This window comes from Ipomoea triloba, chromosome 1 (assembly GCF_003576645.1).
Source record: "Ipomoea triloba cultivar NCNSP0323 chromosome 1, ASM357664v1".
NCBI lineage: Eukaryota > Viridiplantae > Streptophyta > Magnoliopsida > Solanales > Convolvulaceae > Ipomoea > Ipomoea triloba.
In genome coordinates, this window is record NC_044916.1 from 1,865,615 (window position 1) to 1,875,051 (window position 9,437).

The window sequence follows — 9,437 nt, forward strand, 5'->3', positions numbered from 1 at the left end:
TCTGTTACGTAAGGACATAAAATTTGAATAATAATAGTAAGAATTAATATTCTCTTTTTTTTACTTGTGGATACTTCAGTGTTTCATTAGATTAATTATAAGTTCACATGTAAAGGTAAATCGCGTATTTCATAATTAGTCTATTAGTTAAACATTAGTCTTTAGTTAAACATTAGTCTTTATGTGTACACAAAAGATCAAATTTACACCTTTCATCATCCAGGAACCATGTTCCACAAATACTTCTATTTTTGATAGCCATGCCTTCTTAATTTGAATTGATTATTTATAAACAACCTATGTTAATTTACAAATTTATGATCTTTTACTGATTAAAGTTATGAGAACGATTTTTTTTCTATTATTATCTATAATAAAACATCTTAAATGGGCCATCAATTATGTCTCGACTATTTTTTTTGGTAAATTCACGGGGTCTTTCCCCATCCGTTTAACGGTCCGGGTCCACCCACGTTCACTCCGAGAGGGGTCTTTCTCCGTCCGTTTAACGGCCAGGGGGAATCGAACCCGGGGAAATTCTTCCCCACAAAGAGATCTTATTTGCCACTTGAGCTATCCCATTGGGTTATTATGTCTCGACTATGCATTCACCTTAATATATTAAAGTTAATATTTACAAATGAAAATAAATTTTATCTAAATGAGACACCATTTTATATTAATTAATAGTAGTTAATTAATTTAAGAATTACACGCTAATAATCTCGTGGTGTAATAGCACAAAGTGACTCTCTCAAACAGAATGTCATGGATTTGAGTTTCGGTGAGTCTCGATGAAATATGTACAAAATCTTAAAATTATTTTTGACACAGAATTTACAATGCAAAATAGATCATGATCTATGATATAATTAACCTATTACATACCTCTTTTACATCAAAATTTATCTCGTATATATATATACTTTAGAATAATATTTACCGGTAAAAAAATCCATTAAGAAATTCCACGGAGCAGGTCATACAATTGCCAGCATTCAAACGCGACCCAATTTTGGCATCGAAGCATCAAAATTCTTGACATTTTTTCTCGTTTCTTCTTCTTCTTCTCCCTTCTCTGCACCCTATTGATCTTCTTCTCCCTCCTGTGCGAAGAGGATCCTAGATAGACATAAACAGTACAGAGACCGGTAAGCGATGGCACAACCCAGTAAAGAGCCCTGCAAAAAGCAGGCTTGCGATATTCAAGCTTGTCTCTCCAAGAACAACTTTCTCCCTCAAAGGTCTGCGTACCCTTTTCTCCCTTTCTTCCACTTCCATCTATTCTGTCTCTTATTTGGAAAAAAAAAAAAAAAAAAAAAAAAAGGTATCAAATGCATAAATTTCCTTCATATTGGTGATTGATTCTCTCTATAATCATTTGCCTAATTTTCTATTGTTAAATACTGTTGGTGTGTTCTTGAGTTAAGGAAATTATAATTTTCACAGGAATTTAGATAATTGTGATATGAGATTTGTGTGCATAATTTTGTGGTATTAGTTAAGGCATAGTCATGTTTTAATGCTCTAACAGTATCTGTGATGTGTGTCTAATTGTATCATCTTTGTGTTGGTAGACTTATTTGTTGCCCCTCCACATGTTTGTATTAATTGGCTAGCTGTGTATTCATCTTTTCCTTTAGAAATGACAAGGATGAAGCTTTCTCTAGTTCTAGTAATGAGGTGGGGTTATAGACTTATAGGCATTTAGGATAGGGGCGTGGGTGCTTTTGAAAAGATTATGACCTTCAAGATCTTTCTTGGCAAAAAACAACGGTTTGAATCTATGTGCACTAAGCATAGTGGCAAGAGTAAAGAAGTGGGCTCATGAGTTTTACATAGTTCGATGAATGTGTGCTTGCATCTTTTCCTTTAGAAACAGCAAGGAGGAAGATTTCTCCAATGAGGTTGGGTTGTAGTCGTAATAGGCGTTTAGGATAGGGCGTAGTTGCTTTTGAAAAGATTACAGCCTTCAAGATCTTTCCTTCATTTATTGGAAAAAGCCAACGGTTTGAATCTATGTGCACTAAGCATAGTGGCAAGAGTAAAGAAATGGGCTCCTAGGTTTTACATAATTCGATGAATCTATGCTTGCATCTTTTCCTTTAGAAATGGCAAGGAGGAAGGCAGGAAGCTTTCTCGAGGGTTCTAGTAATGATGTGGGGTTATAGTTGTAATAGGCGTTTAAGGATAGGGCATAGGTGCTTTTGAAAAGATTACGACCTTCAAGATCTTTACTTCATTGATTGGCAAAAAACAACCGTTTGAATCTATGTACACTACGCATACTGGCAAGAGTAAAGAAATGGGCTTCGAGTTTTACACAATTTGATGAATGTGTATGAGTGTATCCATCTTCTCCTTTAGAAATGACGAGGAAACTTTCTCTAGTTCTAGTAATGAGGTGGGTTATAGTAGTAATAGGCGTTTAGGATAGGGCGTAAGTGCTTCATGCTTTTGACAAAAATTACAACCTTCAAGATCTTTAACTCATTGATTGGCAAAAAACAACTGTTTGAATCTATGTAGACCAAACATATTGGCAATAGTAAAATGGGATCTTGAGTTTTACATAATACAATGAATGTGTGTTTGCACCATAGAACATGCTCTCTCAGTCTCTCTTATTAATTATTAGCAAGAACCATTGCTTCTTAAATTACTGCAACTTGAAACCTCGAGTTGTTCATCATCTATCTTGCTAAGTCTTGGTGAACAGTCATTTTCTAGAAACACGCTTCCAATCTGCTGGGCTAACATTGCCTTTAGCACATTGGGACTCCATAGAAAGTGAACCATCGCCAATATTTCCATGTTATAAACGTCTTTCTATTCACTGTTCTGTTCCTCAGCAGCGTCTTCTCACAGATTGTTAACTGTGGACTTGTAGTAAAGGCTATATGTCTCGAAATAGCTTGTTCTTTTAGTTGGATTCACTGCTTACTTGATTCTACCTCTATTTTCCGACTTGGTTCCATGAAAAAACCGAAAACCAACCTGAATGGAGCGTATGGTTATAGTTTGTTGGCTTTTTCTTGATTTGATCTCAAGTTGCTGTTATCTGTTCTGTGTACTCATGAACTTCCGCGTATTGGTGTATGATACAGATGTGTTAGAGTCATCGAATCCCTTAGAAACTGTTGCGAGCAATGCGAATACAAGTCGACCCATTGTGCTTCTTTATCTGGTCTTCTAAAACAGATACAGAAGTAAGAGCTTCATGTCAAACAGTCAGGGAAGATGGAGAGTTTTGGTTTCTGATTCCCTCTTGTGCAATTTCAAAAGTTAATGCCATTTTTGCTTCCATATTTGACAACATGATGATCAAGAAACAGAGAAAGGTGGCATTAAATCAATCAGACCTTTTGTTATACAATTGATTATTTTGAAGTTCCTGTAATAAATAAGCGGTTGGTCTGGTGTGGAATCTTCTTACGTAAATGCAACTGACTGATCGGTTGCTCAGCCTATTAACAAATCATAACATATCACATCAAATGGAATTTCTCTTTTATATATATATATATATAATAGAGTTAATTTTATTTTTAATTCTAAATTTATATGTGATAGTTCATTTAAGTTATTTTTATTAGAATATATATTTTTGGTCATATTATTATTGTGGCATGATATTTTTTATTATTTATCACCAAAACAGATTAAATATCGTTAAATATAATAACATCTCCGTTTTTAATTATGGATTTTTTTAAAAAAATATAGCAGACAAACTTACTTTAAAAAAAAAAGTCTTTGTAATTAACGACATTTCAACAATTTTGTTGACGGAAGACTAAAAATGATCATGTCACAACAATATTAAGATCAACTAAGGATGTTCTAATAAAAAAGCCTAAAAGTGAATTACCACCTATAAGTTTATGACTAAAAATGGAATTAACTCTATATATAATATATGTAAATGGTATAGCAAGCTTCAAAGGAGACAGTTATGGCATTAGGTGCATATTGAGTGGCAAGGGGCAACATTTCATCTTCCTTTTGTACTTTGAACTACATAGAAAAAGAATATTAGAATACAATACAATTTCAAGAGTCTCACCTTCCCTTTCTTTGAACTACATGATGGACAAAGAATACAATAATAATGCAATGTCCAAGTGTGGTATTTCTTTGAATGTGATGTGGATCATGCTGCAGAACTGTGGCAAAAAGAATAATGAGAAAAAAAATCGAGGCATCCGGGAGCGATGCAAGGATCATGGCAATCTCGAGGAGTCTTGGCGCTTCAACGGCACGCCTTCTTGACCATAACCGTCCTCATCAACGTGCTTGGGGAGTCGCGAGTGCGCCATGGGACCTGATCAGAATCCGCGGTGTAACTAGGGTTAGCAAACTTCAAATGGGAAATCAAGGGTTTCCGCGAGTTTTAAAGGGCGAGGAAGAGGGGGTATAGGGGTTAGAGGTATACCGTCCACCATGTCTTTGGTGCTGTGAAGAAGAAACGTGCCAGAAAGTATCGTGACAAACCCACACATTTCTGTCACGATTTGGGTAGGGTTCTGCCTATCCCAGTCCTGTTCACGCAAACAAAAACAACTATAACAATGAGGGGGATGAGGACATTACACGTTACACATAGCTTTAGCTTCTACTCGGATACAAATATTTTCACGGAGAAAATTGTAATTCATGCCCCTTTATAATATGCCAATTATCAATGAGGCTTCTGAATTATTAGAGGTGTAAATGTTGCCCCTCAATTTTCAAAACGGTACATGTATTGCCCTTCCTGTAGCGGACCTGTGGTTTAAAACGATGCCGTTTTAAAACAAATATGGGACAATATATGTACCGTTTTGACAATTGAGGGGTAACATTTACACCACTAATAATTCAGAAGTTGCATTGATAATTGACATATTATGGAGGGACACAAATTACAATTTTCCCTATTTTCACGTTTGAAGGGATTAAGGCAGTGTCACCATAAAGACCGCTAGATAGGAAAGAGAAAAGGAAATAATTTAATCCGAAGCAGGTTTAGCAAATTTAGATAGGTATTGGACTTTAAGGAATATATGTAATCAAGTAAAAACATTCAAGATTGGCGAAGAGGTTACCTACCTTGAACATGATTACGCTTGCTAAGATCGTTAGAGAGGTGAACATAACGTAATATATTGGTGACACAACAGCAGTGTTGAACGTGTCCAGGGCCTGCACTTGCAAAATTAGCAAAATTTGGAGTATAGAGGTCAGGATCGAGGCCTAAGAGAGATCTTGTCAAAATAGACAACATTGGCGTTGAATGTGTAAATACACGCAAATGCCACGTGAACGGATATAGAGCAAGTTTTTTGCAAGGGGAAAAAAAAAAAGAGAGAAATTAATGATACTTACCATATTTAAATAATTCATTTGAGTAAGCACGCAAATCAGGACAACCAAAGTAAAGGCCCAAGTCTGGGGATATAGTAGCTGATTCATTCCCGACAATGTTAACTTTATGGCTATCCCGAGTGCTTTGACACTCATGACCTGTTAAAAACAGACAACCAAGCTGAAAATTTGAAAATGCACGGGCAAGAAACAATTCAAGTACAGTTGAATTATCAATACATACCGATAAGGAGCCGATTAATGAACAAATACCAATATAGCACATTATATGTGTCTGCCCGTATTGTGGAACATAGTGAAATATGAGAATCAGAACAGCCGTTATCACCAAGGATGCATAAAAGAGAAAACCTGCAGGAAACAATAGACCGACTATGGTCACAAGTTCTCCGTAAAAGACGCAATCGTGAAAAGTGTAATTTTAATCTTTAACATTAGTAAAATACCAGGCTCGGTAGCAAGGTCCCACACTTCTGTCACTGATTCAATCTGGCGTTCTTGAGGAGCATGTAGAACAATCGTGGTGGAGCCAACCACGCATAAAGCACAACCCAAAATGCCAAACGTATGTAGCTTCTCTCGCAAAATAATGTGAGCTAGCACGGCACTACAATACACGCATAAGCCATCAAAACCAGAATCTTAAATTTAAATAAGTTTCCGTATCATATATCATACCTTATGATAATGCTAAGTGCACCAAGAGGAGTAACCAGAATAGCGGGTGCAAATGCATATGCTGCAAAATTGGCAACTTCTCCGACAATCACTGTTTCAACAACAGTAAATCCATTAGAATTCAAATTAGCAAAGTCAATATCAGTAAAGGGTAGCAACCGGCTAATCCAAGATTCAAAATGAACTCTTACGATATTGGAATAGAATAGATTGTTAAAAACGATTCTAGCAGAAGATTATGGATGAATTAGTTTGGCAGTGGCGTGTGCCACATTTGGTCTACATAATTTTTTGGACTTCAATTGGCTTTCAATATCCATGAAGGGACTTCTAATTGTTCTAGTAATTTAGTAAGCATGATTACACAAAGAATAAAACAAAAATAAAGTAGGTCGGCCACTAGGATCTCAAAATAACATATGAGGATAGTAATTTATAACTCACTTGTAATCATGCCCACCCACCATAGTGGCTCATATAGGTATGAATATCCTCCAGCTCCTGTCAGAAACAGAAAGACTTTAAGTTAAAACTTTAAGCGTTGTTGAAACTGTATCTCAAAACCTAACTCAGAAAGGCATTAAAGCTGTTTGAGAGCTGCAGAACCAATGGACAAAAATAAAAATAAAATTCCAGAATCACAATTTTGAATATCAACTGCAGGAAAACATAAATATTGTTTCCGACAATAAGAATACAAGCTATTGGGGTATTACACATCACTTAATTGTTGTGTATGTCTCATATGTACTGGAGGACGATAGGTGTTGGACGAAACGGAGTGGAGTGACCAGAGCAAGTTCATGTAGTGGAGTCCAACACCTATCCGGGTTAGGTTTTTCCTCAAGTACATATGAGACATACACAACAATTGTAAACTTTGATGCAAACATGGGAGAAAAGATCCCTGAACTTGCATGCTTATTAAGGGCTCTCAAGTGCAAAAATTATCAGCCAAATTTATCAATGGATTCATTGTCCAGCCACTTCTGAGGCCACTCTCGAATGGTATGTTGCCAATAATACAACCTGTAGAAATGGTACTAGAAAAGGAAAGGCAAATACCAGTACGATTGAAAATCCATTCAAATACCATAAATTTCATTTGAAGGGCCTCAAGATATAAACTCAGGATCGCCAATTTAAATCTGAAATACTAGCAAGGTGATAACCATTAACCACACACCAAACCTCGGAGAATTTGAGGATGTGATCTATGGATGCCATACTGAAGTTCTAGCTGCTTTTAACCAAGAACCACAAAGCATATGCACTTAACATACCACATAAATTACAAACTTCTCAATTCAGGCATCTATAAATGAAAAAGGAAAAATATGAAGAAAATCCCCGAGATCTTGCCAACTAAAAGAACCCAAAGTTAGTTGGAAGCATTCATTACCCATAGGCAAAATCCCTTGCTCCAAGGGCCCTTACACCCCACCCGACAGGATTGTAGATGAGTAAATCACGGTGACTCAATGACCCAGTAGGACGTGTGAGCCACCCTACAAAAGGGTGTAACTCTCTTAGCTATTTGGGCTCAATCACCCACACCCTGGCCTGGTGACTCAACGGTCCATTAGATGGGAGGACGTGCAGCCCACAAAGAGCCACCCCACAAGAGGGTGAAACTCTCATGGCTGCCGGGCTGGATCCTACGTCCTTGCCCATAATTTGGGGGCTAGAAACCAACTGAGCTGCCCGTGCGAGGTAGTTGGAACGGCCCATTAGATGGGAGGACCACCCACACCCCGGCCAGGTGACTCAACAGCCCATTAGATCCATTAGATGGGAGGACGTGCATCCCACAAAGAGCCACCCCACAAGAGGGTGAAACTCTCATGGCTGCCGGGCTCGATTCTGCGTCCTTACCCATAATTTGGGACCCAGAAACCCCAGAAACCAACTGAGCTGCCCGTGCAAGCTAGTTGGAAGCATTCCTTTTTCAGAATCACTTGAGTTTCACAGCCAAACCCAATGCAACATGAATACTAATCAGGTTCATTTATGTAATTACTAGTATATATATACACAAGATAAAGACAAAGGAAGTGAATGAAGGTGTACTACCAGCCCTGACACCAGAAGCACCAGCCTTCTTCAGCCCTTTTTTCTTAACAATGAAGCTAGCTCCGATGAAAACGCTGGAAGACAACGCCAGAACTAACCCCTTAACATTATCCGACGACATTCCTCTATACGCATCCTTCCAGCTATGCGACACCGCCGCCGCCGCCGTCGCTTCCAACGCCATCAGACACAATCTTAAACCCTCCTCCTCCTCCTTCTCCTCCACTACTGCCTCATTTCCAAACGCGAATGCGTCTAGATTGGTTAAAGTCCGAATCTTTACTCCTCACTCCCCTGACAGAGCGAATCAGAACGCGAATAAAATAGTGGGATCTGTCGGCGGTGGAAAGATTCAAACAAAAAAAAAAAAAACTCACAGATGGGAACAGCAAGAAGCGCGTTGCCGTGCTAGATCGGAGCTAGTAAGAAACAGTGAATTTGGGTTTACCCGAAACAGGACTCAGGTCTGATCAGATCGATGATCGGATCATATAGATTTGCTCGTCTTCTACCTTCCAAACCCACCATTTTATCCGCCGCTCTTTTATTTTTTTTCTTTTCTTTTTCTTTTCTATTCTTAGTGAGACTAATAATCCACAATTTGTCTCGTCTAGTCTTTCACCAGTCAATACCAACAATTCCATGAAATCATATCTTTTTACCTAAAGTAGTAAATATAATAAATAATAAGAATGGGAAAGTTTTTTAATTTCATGTACTTGGTAATATTATACATTATGTTTGGTTAGATGTACTTATAGAGAGTATAATTGGTAAATTAAAAAAAAAGTACAAAAAGACAATATTCTCAAATTTTTAAATAAGAATTGTCGTCGCTTTTGGTCTTTTGATTATTATTTACTTCTTATTAGGCTATGTTTGGAAATCGAAAATGATATTTGAAAAATAAGTCATTTTCAATAAAACATTTTCATTTTTAGTGTTTGGTTGCATTTCAGAAAATAGTCTTTGCATGTTTTGTTCATTTTCCAAAAAAAAAAAAAAAAGTAAAATTGTATAATATATGAGTGTATATATAAATTGAATGTTGTTTATTAAAATGAAAAAAAAAAAACTTAGTGTTATAATTTATTTATTTTTAAGAAGATGCAGATCGGGTATCTGGTTTCCTTCGAAAATCGAAGCTTTGACTCTGGTTTCTGGCTTCGAAGATGAAGAAGTTACAGTTTTTATTTGGTAGGAAGAAGATGAATGACAAACTGAGTCAAGCTATGGAAGATGAAGAAGCAATGCAAAAGAGAAAATGGAATGTGGAAAATGACTTCCCCTACAAAAAAAGTGGGAGGGGGGGGGGGGGG

The 9,437-nt window shown here is 37.1% G+C and overlaps 2 protein-coding genes and 1 long non-coding RNA gene across 4 annotated transcripts in view; 2 read left to right on the forward strand and 1 right to left on the reverse strand.

Moving 5' to 3' along the window:
- LOC116027221 (sterol 3-beta-glucosyltransferase UGT80B1) overlaps positions 1 to 9,437 on the forward strand; it is a 713,221-nt gene that overhangs the window by 190,870 nt on the left and 512,914 nt on the right. The window lies entirely within an intron of this gene.
- Positions 977 to 3,552, forward strand: LOC116027910. Its single transcript, XR_004100021.1, has 2 exons — positions 977 to 1,244; positions 3,108 to 3,552. It is a non-coding gene; the product is annotated as an uncharacterized LOC116027910 (long non-coding RNA).
- Positions 3,934 to 8,684, reverse strand: LOC116027496 (probable magnesium transporter NIPA4). Its single transcript, XM_031269185.1, has 10 exons — positions 8,496 to 8,684; positions 8,119 to 8,412; positions 6,490 to 6,546; positions 6,046 to 6,136; positions 5,814 to 5,974; positions 5,591 to 5,718; positions 5,368 to 5,505; positions 5,092 to 5,184; positions 4,436 to 4,541; positions 3,934 to 4,324 (listed from the first exon to the last, which is right to left on the reverse strand). Exons 2-10 carry the CDS (start codon positions 8,300 to 8,302, stop codon positions 4,224 to 4,226), a joined length of 1,059 nt encoding a protein of 352 aa, XP_031125045.1. The 5' UTR covers positions 8,303 to 8,412; positions 8,496 to 8,684; the 3' UTR covers positions 3,934 to 4,223.

What these genes read in the sequence shown, in the direction of transcription:
- LOC116027496 (XM_031269185.1), bottom strand. Translation starts at nt 8,302, where the DNA reads ATGGCGTTGGAAGCGACGGCGGCGGCGGCGGTGTCGCATAGCTGGAAG. An exon ending in GCACTTAGCATTATCATAAG is followed by an intron (nt 5,975 to 6,045) that starts GTATGATATATG and finishes CGTGTATTGTAG; the next exon opens with TGCCGTGCTAGCTCACATTA. An exon ending in GGACCTTGCTACCGAGCCTG is followed by an intron (nt 5,719 to 5,813) that starts GTATTTTACTAA and finishes TGTTTCCTGCAG; the next exon opens with GTTTTCTCTTTTATGCATCC.